Genomic DNA, 21,501 nt, shown 5'->3' with positions numbered 1-21,501 from the left:
TGCCATGCCTTTATATATATATAAAGGTATAAAATTGTTGTTCCTATATATATACGCATAAAAATTTTAAATAAGGGACATAATAAATTATATATTTATATGTACATATATATATATACAAAAAAATATATGAAGTATAAGAAAAAAAACAAAAAATGAAATATATATATATATATATGTTTGTTATTTCATTTACCATATTAAACTCATGCTAGTTATATTTTAAAATTTACACCTTCATATATCAATTGAAAAAAAAAAAAAATATATTTGAATATAAAAAGTTTAATATATTACTTTTATCTGAATAATTTGAGTAAACCTTTTATATTATTAACATAAAATTCATCCATTTTATAACATTATATTTTCTTCAAAATAACATATTTATTTATATATAATATTATACCTTAATATTTAATTAATGTTATGCAAAATTATAACATTTTTATTTCTTTTCTTTTTTTAATATATAAAAAAAAAAAAAAAAAAAAAAAAAAAAACACACTCTCCTCATTTAAAATTACATCATATAATTATGAAGATTTATAAAATATATTCCAATATTATCCGTATTCTTCGTTAATAGTGATATTTAAATAGTTTTATTAGTTTTTATATAATCATTGGACTATAAAATCTTCCAGTTATATATTTACGAAATATTATTCATATAACATAAAATACTAAAATTAATTATTTCATGAGAAACATTATTTTCATCTTTATTGAAAATAAAAAGAGAGAAAAAAAAAAGAAGAATAGAAATGAAAGAAAAAGAAGGAAAAAAGAAGATATAGAATACATTTAATAGTTTTCATTTGTTTTGAAAAATAATGTGATATAGATTTTGCTTCGTCTATCCATAATAAACTAGAGAAACTAAAGTATAATTTTAATAAAGAATATATATATTTCTTGATAAAATCTTATAAATATTATAAAAAAATAAATTAATTCACACATTTATATCTTTGTATCATCATTCTATCCTTTACATATTAATGAAGAAAAGTTCATACATTATAATAATATAACTAAATTAATTCTACACATCCCAATCATGTGTTCAATTAAAAATACTTATACATAAAACTCAAAAATACAACAACAAATATAAAGCAATTAATTCTTTTTTTGTAATTCTTATAACCTTGTATATTATACCTTGATAATACAAATCCCTTTTGGAAGTATATTTGTTATCAAAAATATGTACTAAATTTTATAATTTACATAACTTAATGTTTTTTGGTAAATTTGCTTCCCAAAATGTTTACATTAAAGTGGATATAAAAAAAAAAATAAATAAAAGCTGTAGCCTCCTAATACTTTATATTCATGATATATAGCTAATATAATACAAAATGGCTAGTTATTTTTTATTTTATTTTTCGCTAGTCGTAAATTGTGCTAACTTCAATAATTTGCCAAAAAATATAAAAATTCATATAAAAATAAAAACTTCTATTATTTAACTTTAACAAAATAAAATGAACATAACAAATTATATGTTACTATATAGAGTTATAAATATAAATACATATAATATTCACTTTTATAATATATATTTTATTTTGATAAATAAAAATAAATAATACATTATGAAAACATATTAAATGGAAAATTAAAATTTATATGTTCCTTTCAAAAGATTTATTTTTTAATAAAATAATTATACATATTAAAATAAATAAATAAAATAAAATAATAAAATTATATTGAACAAAAATAGTGAACAAAAATCAAGAACACTATAAAAAATCAAAGAAATAATAAAACAATAAGAATTATACATTTAAAGGAATTTAAATTAATTAATCAAAAATTTAATTTATATGTAAATATATATATATATATATATATATATATATATATATATATATATATATATATATATATTTATTTATTTATTTATTTAAATATTATTTTATTTTTTATATATAATTCAAGTGGAAAATAAAATTATAATAAATGTATATAAAATATATATCATGAAGAATACGATATTTACCATTAAAACAAATCAAAAAGAAAATAAATGTTTATAACATTAACAAAAAAATAATATAATAATATCCTATTTTAATTTATTAATATAACAATTTTAAGTACATATTTGTTATATTCAAATAATACATATATATATATATATATATATATAATATATATATAATATATATGTACATTTTTTATCTTTTCATTCAAAGCATCTATCTGTATATAAAAAAATCTTTATTTGTGTGTATAAGAGCAGAAAGAATAGATTACATAAATATTTTTATTACATATAATTATAATCCTACTAAACCATTTACACATATAAAATATATAAATTTTTTTTTTTAATTTTCATTTTAATAGAAGTATTTTATGCCTTATAATTTTTTAAAATATTCATCTATTTTATAAATAAAAAGATAAGCTCTGTACATTTCTTTTCTTTTTTGTTTTTTCAATTCTAATAATAATAAATATAATAATAAAATTATAAGAAACCACTAGTTCATATAAAAAGAAAAATAAATAAATAAATAAATATATATATACATATATATATATTTGTATAACTTTAAAATAATTAGTAAAAAATTATTAAAATGAAAATTTGAGATAATTGCAATAATGTGAACATTTTAATGCTAAAAATCATTCATTTAAATTTAAGAAAAAATTTCACATTTTTATTTACATATAGTGTATAATCCATTACATACACAAAATGAACAAGAAAAAAAAAAAAAAAAAAAATTTACTAAGCCAAATACCTTTAATAATATTCGTAATTATATATATTTATTATATATATATATATATATATATATTATATTTGATAGTTTGTACATATAATTATTATCATAATGGTTAAGTAATATATTATAATTTATTTATTTTTTTTAATAAGAAAAACAGTAAATTATCCATAATTATCATATAAGTATTTCTTTTAACATAAATATGTTCTTCTATATTTTCATTTTGATATTTGTTTATAATATTTCAATAAATATATTTTAACAATTTTATATAAAAGGCAGCATATATATTAAAAGTTAAATATAATATCATATCTTTAAAATATTGAAACAATATTAAAAACATTAATATCAAGGAATGTGGTATAAATATTTTACTAATCTTTCATTCACATATTATTTGTTCAATTAACATAGATATATAAATTAAATATATATGTATATATTACATACAAGTTATTATATTTGTATTAAAAATATTAACAATTGAAATAATTGATAACATTCTATGGTTCAATTTTAATATATCTTATGTAAAATTATTTTATCAAACTTCAAATGTTAAAAAAATATTTCAATATATATATATATATATATATATTTATTTATTTATTTATTTATTTATAAGAGACAATAAATATATTCTTTTATAAAATATTCTACAAATTATTGGTTGAATAATTAATCAGATTCTAGATTATATAGACATATAAAAAACTCTTTATGTAAATTAAACATGGTACACATTATACAAAATTACAATATTTGTGTAACTCTTCAGTAATTTGTCAATTTACAAAAAAAATGTAAAAAATAAAAAAGGAAAAACATCTTAAAGATAATATTGTAATTATTTAAAATATATATATATATATATATATATATATATATATATATAAACTAAAATTTATTTTTAACGTTTTCCATCTAATTATATATTATAATATTTATATATGTTCACAACTAAAATAGGATAAGTAGTATTACTTATATTCTCGAACTTCATCGTCTATGCATATAATATACATATATATATATATATATATAATATTACGTTTAATACATAAATATATAATATTACGTTTAATACATAAATATATAATAATACGTTTAATACATAAATATATAATATTACGTTTAATACACTACTATATATATATATATATATTTTTTTTTATTGTAATATTCAAAAAATATCCATTTAAAACAAAAGAGTTTTAGTTGCTTCCAAAAAATATTCTTTTATCAAAATCAAAAATCATTTATTATGTACAAGGAGTAACTAGATACACTTTACACATTTGATAAAAAAAAAAGTCATATACGTATGTATGGTTTTCTTTTTTTTATTTAAAAATATATTTATAAATATATATAAATATATTTTTGCCATAGTAAATATAAACTATTTTTATTATTATATAATCATATAACCTTTTTTAAAATTATATATCCTTTTTATTTTAGTTATCAAATAAATATGAAAATATATGTGTATAATATATATAATTATATAATTTGTTTAATATATATATATATATTTGTATATATGTGAATTTTTTTTATAATTTATTATTATTTGGCTTAATTTTCCATTGAATATTCTTTTATAAAAGTCAAAAATAAAGTGTCAAAATGAATTTATAAATTTTTTTTTTATCTTTATATTTTCAGAAAAAAAACAAAATTAAAAAAGGATATAAGATACATACATATATATATATATATATATATATATATATATAATATTTTTATGTGACATATTGTTCTACTTACAATTCATGTTCCACAAAGAAAAAAAAAAAAAAAAAAAAAATTACAAGCACAAATAGATATAAAATAAAAAGGAAAAACACAAAAATTTCAAAATGTATGATTACACTGAAGATAATTCATTAAATCCTTACCTAAGACAACGAATATATCATATTAGAGAAACTTTAAGAAATGAAAACGAACTTCCCTTAATTGATCAAATTTTTAAATATGAATTAAAAAAAAATTTCGAAGATATAAATGATTTATTACATTATGTTAATGGAATTATTTATAAAGGTATCGATTCATTTGAAAAATTAACCTTATTGTTTACGTATGATGACAAAAATGATTATGATACAACAAATTTGAAGCAAAATGATTTTATATACTTATTAAGGCAGAAAACAAAATTCCGAGTTAAATATAAAGATGAAAATTATATTGAATATTTGAGAACAAATCCATTAATTTTTATTGATACTTTAAATAATTTATTGATTATACCTGGAATAAATTTTGAATACAGACTTCATAATTTTGATACAAAAAATAGTAAATATTTTCTTAAAAAATCAGATACCAAGGTCAATTCATTTTATAACCCTTTTTTTATTAGAGTAAAAAATACCAATTTAAAAAAAACGCATAAAATTTATAGGAGAACAGCAAAAAATTCTAGCAGTAACAAAGAACATCATATTGAACATTATTTTGTTAAACAAAATTCCATACCTTTAACCAAAAAATTAAAAACGGATGATTCGACAAACGCCGATAGTAATAATACCACTATTCCGATAAATACTATATGTGAAGAAAATTCAAGCAAAGAAAAAACATCGAATACTCAATATAATTATACCAATCATATATGTGAAAAACCAACTAATCAAAATATTAGCATTCATAGTCAAACAAAATATGAACCGAAAAAAGAAAGAAGAAAAAGAAGAAGCCTAAATACTTCTACCATATCAGATGCTAATAATACTGATCTTGGAAAAAATAGCAAAAGAAATATTAGCAGATGCCTTAAAAGAAAAGCTAGTCAATCGAATAGTACAAAACAGTCCAAATGTGAAGAAGATGCGCAACAAGAGGACGAAGAAACGACTATAGAAGAAGAAAACAAAAAAATGAAAGAAGTAGAAAAAGAACAAATGATGGACAAAGAGAAAGAGATAGAGAAAGAGAAAATAAAAGAAGAATCAAATTTAAATGAAAAAAATGACCAATATAACGAAGATTACGGTGACAATATTGATCAAGAAGATTATAGTAGCTTAAATAATTATTCTTCATCAACTAATTCTCCAAAAAATACCAAAAGCACTTATTTTTTTTATGATCTAATTAATGAATATGAAATATATATTAACCATGCCAAATGTTATATAATATTTGATATAAAAAGTTATTATAAAAATTTAGACATTATGAAAAAACTAAAAAAAAATTTAGAAGAACTAAAAAAACCAAACAATTTGTTCAAAGAAATAACACAAAAAAAAACATTCAAATCTTCAAGAGATAAAATGGAATTTATTAAAAGATTTAAAAAAATGATTATTCCAAATTTTAGATTAGAAAAAATAAGGAAACAAAGAAATCATTTAGTTATAATTGAACTTATGTCAAAGATACAAAATAGCCTAATTATAAAAAGGTTATATAAAGAACTACTTGAAAAAGTAAATATAGAAGAATTAATAAAAAATATGGTAGTTCTATTTGAAAAATGTGTATACAATATGAAAGAAGAAGAGATAAAAAATTTTTATCTTAGAATGATTCATACTTATTTTCGTAGTAAAGATGTAAAAGAAATAGACTTTAGAAAATTAATACAACAATTTAAAAAGATTGAAGAATATCGAAAAAATCAAGAATTTTATAACTTATTCCAAAATGATCTGAATTATTTAGAAAAAAACAAAAGAGAATGTCAAGAAATAGATGAAAAAATCCACTCGTTAAAATATCTAATTTTAGAATCCATATTAAAAGAAAAACAATTAGAGCGATCGGTGAACAGATTATTATTAAATCATGAACAATCCAAATATGGATACTTTTATAAAATTGATCAAAGCGATGAAAATAATTTAGATACGACAGAATATGGAAAATTATTAGAAAATTTCTCAAAGGAACCTGTCAACTTTTATACAATTTTAAATAAAAGAAACCTTGATAAACACGCATATCATGATATAAGAAATTTTAATTATAAAAAAAAAAACAATGAAGAAGAACAAACAAAACATGTGGTAAATACAGCTCTTATAAATAATCAAGCAAATAATAATGAGAACAAATATGCTATAAATAAAGGTGAACAAAATAACATCCCTCTTGAACAAGCGAAACAAGTAAATAATAACAATTATAATAATGTTAAGATTAATGGAGGAGATCCCCATATAAATAATAAGAACTTAAATGAAGAAAAACACGCCTCACAACGTATTGGGAAAAATGAAAAGGAACACATAATAAAAACAAATGCACAAAAGGAAAAGGAAAAGGAAAAGGAAAATAAAATAAGCAACATAAAAGAAAAACAAACTCCAAAAGATAATAACGCCAATAAAAATGATAATATAAATAAAGAATATTATAAATGTAAAATTAAACAAATGAATAATGAAAAGAAAAATGATGAAGAGAAAGAAAAAAATGTTGTATTAAAAAAAAAAAAAAAATACAACACATTTAATTTATTCCCTAAAAATAATAAAAATGATTCCAATGAATCATATGATAAAAATTATTTCAGAAAAGAAGAAAAACTTTTAAGCACCATAAATTTGAGAAAACGTTTAGCAGAAATAGATAAAAATCCATATTCTAAAAGTGATGATAATAATAATAATAATGATAATGATAATAATAATAATAGTAATAATAATAATAATAATGATAATGATAATAATAATAATAGTAATAATAATAATAATGATAATAATGATAATAATGAATTATCAGGTGAAGGCCGTTTATCATCAACTGGTATGTACAAAACAGAAGAATACTTAAATGAAATTAAAAAAGATATTGTTCGTTGTATATGTGAAAAAAAAAATTATAATTTTATTAATGAAAAACAAGAAAAAATAAATAATGAAATATTTTATAAAGTTTTCGAACAATATCCTTACAGTTTTTTCTCAAAATCAGTCAAAAATTATAAAATAATATTAAATGAAAACGAAGAAGAATCAGAGTTATCATGGCTAACTATGCTCAAAAAAAAAAGTCATAATAGATCTATTTTACCTCCAAGTAGAGATACCTTTAGAGATGGTACTCATTTTTCGAATTGTCGTGCTACCGAGCACACATTGAAATTTTTTTTATCTCTCTTAACATTATTAAGAAAAGGTCCTATTGATTTAAATTTAAAAAAATATTTAAAAAAAAATATTCAATTCTTAAACACTGAATTATTTAGTATGAAATTAAATTTGGATAAAAAAAGAGCAATACTTGAAAAACGATTAGATCATTTTAATTTCCAAGAAAACTCAGAATTCTCATTTTATAATCCATTAAAAATAAATATAAGAATGATGAACTTAATTGGAAGAGGAGGATTTGCTGAAGTGTGGGAAGTTTTTGATTCTATCAATTTAGAAATGTATGCAGCCAAAATTCATAAAATTGAACCAAGTATGTCCAATGAAATAAAAAATAAAATTATTCAAAGAGCAGAAAATGAAATAAATATACATATACATTGTCATAGACATATATTTATTGTTAAATTAGAATTCTTTTTTGTATTTGGTTCAGCAACAAATTTATTAGTTGGAATGGAATTATGTGATATTGATCTAGATAAATATATTAAATATCATGGGCCAATTAATGAACTTTTAGCTTTATGTTGGATTAAACAAATATTATTAGGCTTATTATATATGAAAAATTTACCAACTGGAAAAGTACACCATTGTGATTTAAAACCTGCCAACTTATTAATCAAGGATGGAATTATAAAAATATCCGACTTTGGACTAGCCAAACTAATTTTACCAGATACACATCAATATTACAATGGAGGTGGTACATTGTATTATCAACCACCAGAATGTTTAAAAAATAAAAAAAACCTTCTTATCACAGATAAAATTGATATCTGGTCATTGGGATGCATTCTTTATGAAATGCTCTTTTGTGAAAGACCTTTCCAATTTAATTACCTTGAAAAATGTTCAAAAGAATTATTAGTTAACAAAATGAAAAATGGATTAACCTATCCAAAAATTAATCAAAAAATTTCTAATGCTACTTTAAGTTACATACAATATTTACTAAATTTTGACTATGAATTACGACCATCTATAGAAGAAGCCTTAAGCTATCCAATTTTTAACTACTTTAATATACCATAAAGAAATTATATATATATATCATTAAATATTTTGGGGCACCTATTTTTTGTATTATATAAATTGGATTATTTCTTATAACTCATTGTAATACTAATACATACATAAATATATATATATATATATATATACAACATTTTGATTGTTCTTACATTTAAAAAAGTAATATCATTTTTTATTATATTCATTAAAAAATTTTATTCAATATTTTCTTATAGATATAATATAGATTTATATATATATATATATATATTTATATATTATAATATTAATAATATTGAAATCATTTTTATATATTCATATACATATTATGTTAACTAATCTCTTCCAAAAGAAAATCAAAAAAAAAAAAAAAAAAATTTAACATAAAAATTTATATAATATAAACATACATTGTTCTTTCTTTATTTTTTTTTTTTCTCAAATGTATGAATAAAATATCATTTTGATAAATTTGAAGGTTTATTATCCTACTTTTTATTGGGAAATAAAAATATCAAATGCGAACAATGAATTCTTTAAAATTCTTATAAAAAAAAAAAAAAAAAAAAAAAAAAAAGAAATTGAAAATAAGCAAATTGTTTATACTTCGACTATATATATAATAATATACATAATTAATTAAGGAAAAATTTGAGTAAAAAATATATTTTATATAAAAAAAATGTTTTATAATATAAATTATTCTTGCACAAATAATATTTGTATAATATATACACAAACATATATAATACCATTTATAATTTATTATATTATATTATATTATACATATATTACATATATATGTATATTTTAATAACCTTATTATTAAGTTTTAAGGTAAAATATTTAAAATATATTAAAAACATATATGCACAAAAATAACATTAAAATTATCTTCATTTTATATAATAATTTTCATCTTAATAATATATTAATCCATATGATAATATTAATAACATATATTTATATTTTTTAATGTATAAAATCATTATCTTTATATCTTATTGTTTATATTCCAAAAAAAAAAAAAAAAAATAAAAAAAAATAAAAAAAAATAAAAAAAAATAAAAAAAGAGTATTCAAATAATTACAAAGAAGGAAAAAATTAATATTTACTGTATTCTTTTTTTAACTTATAAATTTTTAAGTATGCTATTTAAAAAAAGAAAAAAAAAAAATTATATATAATATGTATATATACATTTTTTTTTTTTTTTTTAACGGTATATTTATATTTTAATATAATAAAAATATAATATATATAAATATATCAAATAGAAAACAACAATATATATATATATATATATATATATATATATATTTTAAATGTACTTATAAATTACCACTTGTTCTTTCCGAGGGTTATATTTATACATATATATATATATATATATATTTATTTATTTATTTAATTTATTTTTATATTTATTTTTTATGATCAATAACAGCTGAATACAATTATACATATATATAAATATAATTATATATATTTATATATGTTTCAAATGTACTTTTTAATAAAATGCCTAGAACATGTAAAAATGGGCAAGAATGTAGAAAATATAAAGCATATGAAAATGTGGACGATAAACATGTTTCAATTATTCAACCAATTTTATTGGTTGGTATGATATTTGTGTTTTATATTTTTTACTTTCGATTATTTAAAAGAAGATATACAAGTAATGAAAGTTACAGAAGAAAAATGAATAAAAAAAATATAAGTAGTAAACCCGTTATTTCATTATGTTTAAATGATATTGTCATTAAAATTATTGGTAATAATGCACACATTATGGAAAATTCAGTAGAACCATTAAATAAATTAAGTTCTATTTCTGAACTTTTTGTTATTGCACAAATATCAAATGATGTTCAAGAAAAAAATATAATTGATCTCTTTAAAAAATTAGGATTATTTGATAAAGGTTTAAAAGAACATCGTTTAATGTTTTGTAATACTTCAAATGGAAGAGCATCAATGATAAGACAACTATCCCCACTTACCCATGTTGATAATGATGAAACAGTTATAAAAACATTAACAGGGAAAATTCCAAACCTTGTTCAAATATATGAAAATATTAATACAAGTGATCATTCCAATTTTTTTACTTCTCTACAAGCCTTTACTCAAGTTATATGTGCTGTTGCAACCGTTGAAGGTATTAATTAACCTTGAATCATAATAATTATTTCAATTATAATATTGTTCAGAAAAACATATTTTTGTATGTTAACATTTTTATGTTCTAATTATTAATTATGTACATATATATATATATATATATATATATGAACATACATAAATTTCATTTTATTATTTATGAAAATATTTTTTTTTCTATAACACTTCATACACGTGTACAAATATAATATAGACATATATATATATATATATATATATACGTATATTCTATTTTTTTTTTTTTTTTTTTTAATTTGTCATATTCTACATATAAAATGTTTTTGTATTTTTATTGTTCTATCCATTTTAAAGAATGATATGAATGGATACACTAAATATAAAATAAAGAAAACAACATAGGAAAAATTATCAGGATTTTTAAACATATTGTTTTATTTTATCCTATCATATATATTAATATATATATTTATGTGTGTGTATGTATGTTTTTTTTTTTTTTCTTTTTTTTTCTTCTGTTTCTTTTTTTTTTGTATATTTCAAAAACAATTTTATATTTAACACTAATATAAATGTAAATAAAATATAATTTTCTCTATAATATCATTTCAAAAATATATACAGTTATTTTCACAATTTACTTATACATTTTTAATAACATAACTAATAAACAAGGATTGGGGAATATTATAAAATCAAACATTCAAATAACCTTTCCAAACATACTTTTAAATAGCAGCGTTCCTTTATTTAATCATAAATATTATTCTATTTTCTTTTTTTTTTTTTTTGTATAGTATTATATATATTTTTTTAATTATTTCTATAATATAATATAAAAAGTATTATTAATATTGATATAAATATAAAATGGAAATAGGAAAAAGAAACATTTTAATATATAAATATGAAAGTAGTTACTATTCAAATATTCAAAAAAAATAAACCCACAAAAAAGTACAATAAAACATTATTAAGTTAATAAACATTGCAAAATTAAGCAATATTTAAGTTGTTAATAATTATATATATATATATATATATATATATATATATTTATTTATTTATATATTAAAAAAAAATAAAAACAAGAAATAAACAAATAAAAGAAAAAGTAACAATGTATTTATTTATAAATTATTTCATTTGATTATGTTTTCTTCCGAATAACTTAAAGGATTGCTTACTTGAGTTTCTTCATTATCTAAAAGAAAAAAAAATAATAATAATAAAATAAAGTTATTATATTCTTTATTTTTGTTCTTTTCTTTTTTTAAAAGATAACATAAAAAAAATACAAAAAAAATTATATTTATTATAATATTACTTATCATTGCTAGTGTATATATTTTATCATAATTTAAATCCATTTCATCGAATGTAGCTTCTTCAAACCTATAAATTTAAAAATTAAATGAATAAATAATTACATAATATATTCCTCAGTTTGATTATTTATTTAATTTTTTTTTTTTTTTTTTTTTTTTTTTTTTTTTTTTTGGTTATATTCGTACCACTTTCCTATGATCATTTTTGAACCAATGACAAACAGGAGTATCAGTACTATTCCTGCTCCAGCAAAATAAACCATGTCTATAAAAAAAAGTAACTTAATAAAAATATTTATATTATAAGTAATTTAAAATTTTATTATTCTATTTATCAAAATATTATTTTATTTTATTTATTTATTTATTTATTTATTTTATAGACGATGCATACTTGAAAATTCCTTTTTTTTAAAACATCTATATAAAGGATCAGCAAATTCTATTTTGGTACAATCATAATATTTATTTGAATTATGATCAAAGTATTTTAGACAAAAATCAGAAATGGAACAACATAAACTTTTTCTTTCTTCATTAGAACATGTACCTGATGAAATATTATCCTTCATATAATCACAATATTTTGATGAAAAATCATTATTACACATATTCTTTTTTGATATTTTTATAATTTTTTCCCTTGTTTCATTAACATCCCTTTTTTTATATTCTTCCACATCTAGTTTTGTATAGATTATATCATTATTATTTCCTTTCATGTTATTATTCGACCTTTCAATATCATCCTTATTAATTTTCTCATTTTCATCTGTTTCTAATATATTTTCTATATCATCTTCTAATAAATCTTTTTCTTTTGAAAAATCTGCATTTTTATTGGAACTCTTAGAATTTTCAGAATTATGCTTTTCAAAAGCATCTGCTTCATTTAACTGCATATTTTTTGTAATAACAACTTCTTTTATTTCGGAATCGAACATTTCTTTATTAATATATGGTGTATTTTTGTTATTGCCTTCTTGAATATTTTCAAAATTATCTTTTGTATCTTTAATTTTTTTTTCTACTTCCATTCTTCTTTTTTCATCTTCTTTTTTTAACTCTTCTTCTATTACAGCTTCTTTTTCTTTTCTTATCTCTTCCGCTTTTTTTTCTTCTTCTTTTTTAAGTTGTTGAACCTTTTTTTTTTCTTCTTCTTCCTTTTTAAGTTCTTCAGCCTTTTTTTTTTCTTCTTCTTCTTCTTTTTTAAGTTGTTCAACCTTTATTTTGTTTTCTTCTTCTTCTTTTTTAAGTTGTTCAGCCTTTTTTTTTTCTTCTTCTTCTTTTTTTTTAAGTTGTTCAACCTTTTTTTTTTCTTCTTCTTCTTTTTTAAGTTGTTCAGCCTTTTTTTTTTCTTCTTCTTCTTCCTTTTTAAGTTCTTCAGCCTTTTTTTTTTCTTCTTCTTCTTTTTTTTTAAGTTGTTCAGCCTTTATTTTGTTTTCTTCTTCTTCTTTCTTAAGTTGTTCAGCCTTTTTTTTTTCTTCTTCTTCTTTTTTTTTAAGTTGTTCAACCTTTTTTTTTTCTTCTTCTTCTTTTTTAAGTTGTTCAGCCTTTATTTTTTCTTCTTCTTCTTTTTTAAGTTGTTCAGCCTTCATTTTTTTTTCTTCTTCATATAATTTCATTACTTCTTCTATTCTCTTTTTCTCTATTTGTTTAAGTATCTCGGCTCTTCTTAACGCCATATTTCTTCTTTCTTCTTCTCTTTTTTTTTGTTCAACCTTTTTTTTTTCTTCAGCTTTTTTTAATTCTTCAGCTTTTTTTAATTCATCAGCCTTTTTCTTTTCTTCAGCTTTTTTTAATTCATCGGCCTTTTTCTTTTCTTCAGCTTTTTTTAATTCATCGGCCTTTTTCTTTTCTTCAGCTTTTTTTAATTCATCGGCCTTTTTCTTTTCTTCAGCTTTTTTTTTTAATTCATCAGCCTTTTTCTTTTCTTCAGCTTTTTTTTTTAATTCATCAGCCTTTTTCTTTTCTTCAGCTTTTTTTTTTAATTCATCAGCCTTTTTCTTTTCTTCAGCTTTTTTTAAATTCTCAGCCTTTTTTTTTTCTTCAGCTTTTTTTTTTAATTCATCAGCCTTTTTCTTTTCTTCAGCTTTTTTTTTTAATTCATCAGCCTTTTTCTTTTCTTCAGCTTTTTTTTTTAATTCATCAGCCTTTTTCTTTTCTTCAGCTTTTTTTTTTAATTCATCAGCCTTTTTCTTTTCTTCAGCTTTTTTTTTTAATTCATCAGCCTTTTTCTTTTCTTCAGCTTTTTTTTTTAATTCATCAGCCTTTTTCTTTTCTTCAGATTTTTTTAATTCATCGGCCTTTTTCTTTTCTTCAGATTTTTTTAATTCATCGGCCTTTTTCTTTTCTTCAGCTTTTTTTACTTCATCAGCCTTTTTCTTTTCTTCAGCTTTTTTTTTTAATTCATCAGCCTTTTTCTTTTCTTCAGCTTTTTTTTTTAATTCATCAGCCTTTTTCTTTTCTTCAGCTTTTTTTTTTAATTCATCAGCCTTTTTCTTTTCTTCAGATTTTTTTAATTCATCGGCCTTTTTCTTTTCTTCAGCTTTTTTTAATTCATCAGCCTTTCTTTTTTCTTCAGCTTTGATTGCTGCTTGTCTTCTAGCAAAATGCGCCATTCTGGCTTCCTCGAATTTCCTTATTTCTTCATTATTCCTTTCTTTTTCTGCCCTCTTTGCTTCTTCTTCATCTTTTCTTACTTCTTCAGCTCTTTTTACTGCTTCTATCCTCTTTTCATCTTCATATCTTCTTGCTTCTTCTATCCTCCTTTCATTTTCATATCTTCTTGCTGCTTCTATCCTCCTTGCATCCTCAGCTTTTCTTAATTCTGCCCTTCTTACTTCTATAGCTCTTCTTGCTGCTTCTATCCTTTTTGCATCTTCAGCTCTTCTTGATATTTCTATCCTCCTTGCATCTTCAACTCTTCTTGCTATTTCTACCCTCCTTGCATCTTCAGCTCTTCTCGCTTCTTCTATCCTCCTTGCATCTTCAGCTCTTCTCGCTTCTTCTATCCTCCTTGCATCTTCAGCTCTTTTCATAGCTTCCTTTTTTTTTGATTCTTCTTCTATTCTTCCTGTTTCTGTCTTCCTCGCTTCCTCAAATAATCCAAATTCTTCGGAGTATGTTTCATCTTCAACATTTTTTTCCATTTGGTCATATTCATTTTCCTTATAAGAGGGTTTATTTCTTTCCATAGAATTTACATGACTTTTTCTATTAATTTTTGTTTCATTCACATTATCAATAGGTTCATTATTAATTTCCTTTTCTTTTAGTACATCATCATTGTTTCCATATTCAGTTAATTCTTCAATCTTTCTTATATTAACGGATTGGTTAAAATCAACAGTATTTGCTGTAAGCGCTGTAAAAGAAAAATGGTTTTCCTTATCTATGACACATGTTGGTTTTACAACTAAATGATAACATTTACCATTTGCTATTTCAATATTATTTTCATTAACAGAATGATCTGCTGCCCAAATACCCCAATAGTTATTTCTTCCGCTATTATATAAATCCTTAGGTGATACTAAAAATAAATATTCTAAACAGACTGAAAATTTATTAATTCCAACTTCATATGCTTTGTCCATGAGACTTTTACATTTTCCTGTTTTTTGGTCAAAGGTTCCAAAAACTTTTGATTTTAAAGGGTATCTAGGTGGACATTTTGTTTCATAATCAGGTCTGATAAATGAAGAGACATATGTCCAATCTTTCGAATCAGTTGTTTTTCTTAATATCTGACAATTAGGTTTTTTCTTTTCTTCTTTCGTTCTTCTACACGAATTTGTTCTTTCTTGTTCGTGTGTACCCAATATAACACATTCATTTGTTAAATGATTATAATAAGCAGGCAGATTACGGAAACATTTATTACCAAAAGAATTTTCTAAACAAGGACCCAAACAATAAGAATATATAGAGCAGTCGAACAAATTCTTAATTAGTGATGGATTTTTCATTGGTAATGTTATATTATCTTCATATTTTTTTTCTTTCTGTTTATCTCGTTTAATATTAGCACCTAATCTTCCACCTAAACCATACAAACCATAATACATAAACAATCGTGTTTTGGGGTCATACTCCTTCATGGTAAAACGATTTGAAAATATTTTAGATTTACACATTTTATAATTATAATCCGTTTTCACAGAAAATAATTTTTCTTCATTTTCATGAACCGGACAACTTCTTAACATGTTATTATGCATAGCTATTCCACTATTTTCATAAGATATTTCGACATCCTTCTTAAAATATTTGTTAAGGTATCCTGTACGTATTTCATTTAAAAAATTCAAATTAAAATTCTTATCATATTCTTCACCTAGAAGATTTTGTACAATAATAGCTTTACCATAATTTGGACAACTACCATGTGCCCTCCCTTCATAAACATGATTTGGACATGTTTTGTCTTTATAATTATGGAATAATGATTGACTTGTACCTGCTGTTTTATTTGATATAATATTATATTTAAATTCGTCATTTCCATATTCACCTTCCTTTTGCCATTCTATGAATATATGATTATTTGGAATATCAAATCTTTCCATATATTTTTGTTGCGGGTTTCCATTTTGATTTTCTCCTATAGATGGACTTCTTTGAGTTACTGACATTCCATTCATATTATTATTTGAATCTTTAATTTTTTGATTATTATTATTATATAATTTATTATCTGTATATATATTCATTTGTATCATTTTATGTATTGGTTTAAATGAACTATCTGAATGAATATTAAACCTATTGTTTACAAAAGATGAATGAACTTTTTGTATATATGATATATTATTGTTAGGATAATTTTTTACTTCGTTCTTATTATATTCTTCCTTCTCATTTGTATTTAAAGTTGAAGGTATCGTAAATGGATTTACAGAATTTATTTTTGTCCTTACATTTCTTTTTGATTTTTTATTATTTTCATATAGCACCCTTTTATTAGTTTGTTTTGGATCTTTAAAATGAATTAAACTGGAACCCTCTTTAGAAGAATTATTTTTTAGTTCAGGATATATTATATTTTGATTTAGATTAAATGAATTTGCTGTTAATATAGTAAAAGAAAAATGATTTTCCTTTTTCAGTACACATGTTGGCTTTTTCTTTAAAAAGTAGCATGATCCTGTATTATCCATAGATGCTAAATTCGTTTTTTCATTTGCATTATTTTCTATAGTCCAAACTCCCCATAAAAATGAACTATTATTCACATCATCCTGTTTCTTAATATTATTAAATAATGTTTCAATACATTTTGAAAATGATAATGTACGTTTTTCATGATTCATATAATACGTCTCACACTTTCCAGTACTATAATTAAAATATCCAAACATAGTATGATTTAATGGGAACCTTGGTGGACATTTTGTCATATAATCTGTACGTATGAAGGATGATGCATAGGTCCATTGGTTACCTTTTTCTTTTTTCACAGGAAGAAAACATCTCTGTATATTCTGATCAGTACTTCCACTTTGACAGTTATGAATTCTCTTTTCTTCATGTGTTCCTATAATTACACATTCTTTTGTTTGATGATTAAAAAGAATGGGTAAATTAAGAAAGCAACTATTATTAAAATCTTTGTAAAGGCAGGGTCCTATACAATGAGAATATATAGAACAATCAAACAAATTTTTTATTTTTTCTGGATATCTCATTTTTTTAGTTACATAGTGTTCATCGTTCTTATATTTATGTAAAGGTTCTTCAATATTAGCACCTAATCTACCCCCAAGACCATGTGAACTAAAATATATGTATTTTCTATTTTGTTTACCTCGTTTATATATCCTTGTGGATATATTACTATTGTTATAAAATTTACGAAAACACATATCATATTCATTTTCATTTTTTATCATACTATAATGTTTCTTATTATAAGGACAACGTTTAAAGAGACCTTGGTACATAGATAATCCACTTTTGTTCAAAGGAATTTCTATAGGAAGTTTATATTTTTTATTCAAAAAACCAAAACTTATTTCATTTAAAAACTCTTCACTATATTTATTATCCTCAAAACCCATCAAAAAAGTTTTCCCATAATCGGGACAACCGAGTTTGTAAGTTCCTTCTTTTACATGATTTGGGCAAATAGTCGATTTTTCGGATTCATTCCCTTCTGAAAGTACGTCTCTTTCTTCTTCAAAAAAAAAAAAAAAAAAAAAAAAAAAATATACATATATATATATATATATATATATTTAATTTTATAATATTCCCATATAAATATATATTTTAGTCAAAACATATATAAAAGATATCATATATATAGAAAAAAAAAAAAAAAAAAATTTCAAGCAAATATATAAGACATAGATGCAAAAATATATATACATATATATATAAAACTTTTCAGGATTTACCAATTTCATATTTGAATTTCCCCTTTCCATGTATCCCAGAGTTTGACCATTTTATATTCACATGATTCTTATTTATATCAAATCTGTCCATAAACTCCTCTTGAGGATTATTGATAGCACTCGTATTATTAACATACAGAAATAACAAAAAGAAAAAATGTTTCAATACCCCCATATTTATTACAATAAAATAAAAGAATATGAAAAAATAGAAACAATTAAATATATATATATATATATATATATATATATTTATATATGCACTAATTTTATTTCAACCAAACAAATAGAATATATCTGAAAATTAAGATAAAAAATAATATATATGCTTAATTTTCAATTCATGAAAAATAAGTAGCAATATCACGACTACGTATGCAATTAGAAAAAACATATTTAAGAGTCTTTTACAAAATAAATAAAGTATAATAAATAAAAGGAAGCAAAAATTTTATATATCTTTATATATTAACATAAAACTTTTATTTTGAAACAATAAAAGAATAATTATAAAATATAATATAAAAATTATATATATATATATATATATATATATAATATGTTATTCTGTATAGCATATAAGTAAAATATATAATGTAGCGTGTGTACAACCAAAACACAGTACATATATATATATATATATATATATATATTTTATACAAACCAAAAAAAAAATAATTATATATCCCTATTCACACATGTATTATATAAATATATAATATAGATTCAAACTATATCAAAAAAAAATTTTATTATTTCTCACATAAAAAGATAAATATATAAATACATATATTTTTTATTTTATAAAGAAAATAACAGTAACATAAATGTAGGTTCTATATATAAAAATTTTAAGAACTGAAAATTCATTTAATTTCACATTTTTCATTTTATAATTTTTAATTCATGATTATTATTTTTCTTTCTAAATTTTGAGACAAAAAGCTATAACCATGTAAACAAAATATAAAATAAATAAATAAATAAAATAAAGTCTGATATATTTTCTTCATATAAGAACACATGCAGATTTTTATTATTGTCTATTTTTTTTTTTTCCTTTTTTTTTTTTATTCTTGAGTTTATTCTCAAAAATAATGGCATGTCATTTGTATAAAATTTGATTTTTTATCTATTTAAAAAATGTTATATGTGTTATTAAAATTAAGTGAGTTAAAATGTAAAAGATTAATAGTTATATACACATAAGATAAAAAAATAAAAAAATAAAATAAAAAAAAAAAAAAAGAAGCAAACAAACAAATAAACAAAAAATATAACAATAAATATTTTACATATATTCAATTATAAAAATTAATCATATTCAGAAAAAATATATATTAATTTAATTATAAATAGTCTAACAGTTTTATATGAATATTATGATAATAAAAAGGCATGCATGGAGAACTACCATTTTATTAGTTTTTTTATTTTTTTAGTATATATTCTTATATATGTGCATCTGGAATTATGTAGCAACACGAAGTATAGAAGAACATAATTCTTTCCTACAAAAAAAAAAAAAAATTTTAAAATATATACAAAGTGAAAAAATATATATATGCATATAATACTATATAGACAAAATAATATATATATATATATATATATATATATATTTATTTATTTATTTAACCCTAAAAGTGTTTTTATTTTTCTCCATTTATCATCCGTAGCATCATTTATTGCACACATTTCTTGTAAAACTTTAATTGTTTTATTTTTGTCTAAATATTCTAATGGAACTATTTCCACACCAACTATTTCAGCATTATTGCTACTATTATTGTCATTACTCTTTTTGTATATAAATATTCCATCTGAAATAAAAAATTGTTTCTTTTCCTTATCATCAAATTCGACTGTTATTATTCCATTTCTTAATAAAGTAACTAGGGGACTATGATTATTAGTTACAGTAAAATAACCTTCAATACCTGAAAATATAAATACACATAAATATATAAATAAATAAATAAATAAATATATATATATATATATATATTTTTCATTTTTCATATTAACCTGGAAAGGAAGCTCTTTTTATTACTTGATTTCTAAATATAGATTCACTTGAGGAAGAAATCGATAAATACAGGTTACTATTTTTTGCAGTACTAAAAAATATTCTTCTTGTTCTATAAAACATCTTTCCTCTTGTTTTTGCTGTTTTAATATTTCTTCAAAATAATATTTTTATCCTTTGTTTTTGGCACTTATATTTTTTTTTTTTTTTTTTTTAACTTATACTTATTTTATGTTTTCTTATTTCATGACAATAAACATTTTAAATAAAAATGTAATTTTAGATAAATATTTATAAATATAAATATATATAATAATAATAATAATAATAATAATAATAATACACTATATTTTATACATTAATTACATAAATATTCTTTTTTCGTATTTTTTTTTTTTTTTTTTCTTTCATATAAATATAAATAAGTGTGAACGTTTTAGTAGTATGTGTTATATTTCTTAACGTATATAAAAAATATATTAATATTTAAAAAATCATAATCTAATATAATAATAATAATAATAATAGAAAAATATATAGTTCTTATTTTATTTAATTTTTTGTTTTCTTTTTTATATTTCAAGTTAATTTTATTTTTTTCAAACGTACAATTTAAATTACACAGTTGATATTTTTAGATATAAAAACAATACATTATTTTAATTATATAATCCGCATAATATTATTATACTATACTCATACCT

General features: G+C 20.1%; 4 protein-coding genes and 1 non-coding gene across 6 annotated transcripts; 2 read left to right on the top strand and 3 right to left on the bottom strand.

Annotated features, from left to right (window-relative positions):
• Nucleotides 1-73: 73 nt before the first annotated feature.
• PF3D7_1148100 lies at nt 74-1,732 on the bottom strand. The gene has a single exon (XR_002966651.1). It is a non-coding gene; the product is annotated as an uncharacterized ncRNA (non-coding RNA).
• A 2,892-nt stretch (nt 1,733-4,624) lies between these two features.
• Nucleotides 4,625-8,914, top strand: PF3D7_1148000 (serine/threonine protein kinase, putative; the record flags this gene model as incomplete). Its single annotated transcript, XM_001348119.1, has 1 exon — nt 4,625-8,914. The coding sequence occupies one exon, from the start codon at nt 4,625-4,627 to the stop codon at nt 8,912-8,914; it is 4,290 nt and encodes a 1,429-aa protein (XP_001348155.1).
• Nucleotides 8,915-10,415: 1,501 nt separating this feature from the next.
• On the top strand, nt 10,416-11,069 carry PF3D7_1147900 (peroxisome assembly protein 22, putative; the record flags this gene model as incomplete). Its single annotated transcript, XM_001348118.1, has 1 exon — nt 10,416-11,069. One exon carries the CDS (start codon nt 10,416-10,418, stop codon nt 11,067-11,069), a length of 654 nt encoding a protein of 217 aa, XP_001348154.1.
• A 1,112-nt stretch (nt 11,070-12,181) lies between these two features.
• On the bottom strand, nt 12,182-18,943 carry PF3D7_1147800.1 (membrane associated erythrocyte binding-like protein; the record flags this gene model as incomplete). Of its 2 annotated transcripts, XM_001348117.1 has the most annotated exons (5): nt 12,182-12,243; nt 12,367-12,434; nt 12,554-12,632; nt 12,762-18,545; nt 18,769-18,943. In XM_001348117.1, 5 exons carry the CDS (start codon nt 18,941-18,943, stop codon nt 12,182-12,184), a joined length of 6,168 nt encoding a protein of 2,055 aa, XP_001348153.1. The 2 variants fall into 2 exon arrangements, with proteins under 2 accessions (XP_001348153.1, XP_024329139.1); XM_024473334.1 differs by lacking the exon at nt 12,182-12,243 and having other exon boundaries at nt 12,429-12,434; nt 12,554-12,648.
• A 1,296-nt stretch (nt 18,944-20,239) lies between these two features.
• Nucleotides 20,240-20,920, bottom strand: PF3D7_1147700 (ATP synthase subunit delta, mitochondrial, putative; the record flags this gene model as incomplete). The annotated part of the gene is made up of 3 exons (XM_001348116.1): nt 20,240-20,279; nt 20,408-20,708; nt 20,797-20,920. The coding sequence occupies 3 exons, from the start codon at nt 20,918-20,920 to the stop codon at nt 20,240-20,242; spliced, it is 465 nt and encodes a 154-aa protein (XP_001348152.1).
• Between the last annotated feature and the right edge of the window lie 581 nt (nt 20,921-21,501).

The sequence above is a fragment of the Plasmodium falciparum genome (genome assembly GCF_000002765.6).
Source record: "Plasmodium falciparum 3D7 genome assembly, chromosome: 11".
Taxonomy (NCBI): Eukaryota; Apicomplexa; class Aconoidasida; order Haemosporida; family Plasmodiidae; genus Plasmodium; species Plasmodium falciparum.
This window is presented reverse-complemented; position numbering and strand designations above follow the sequence as displayed.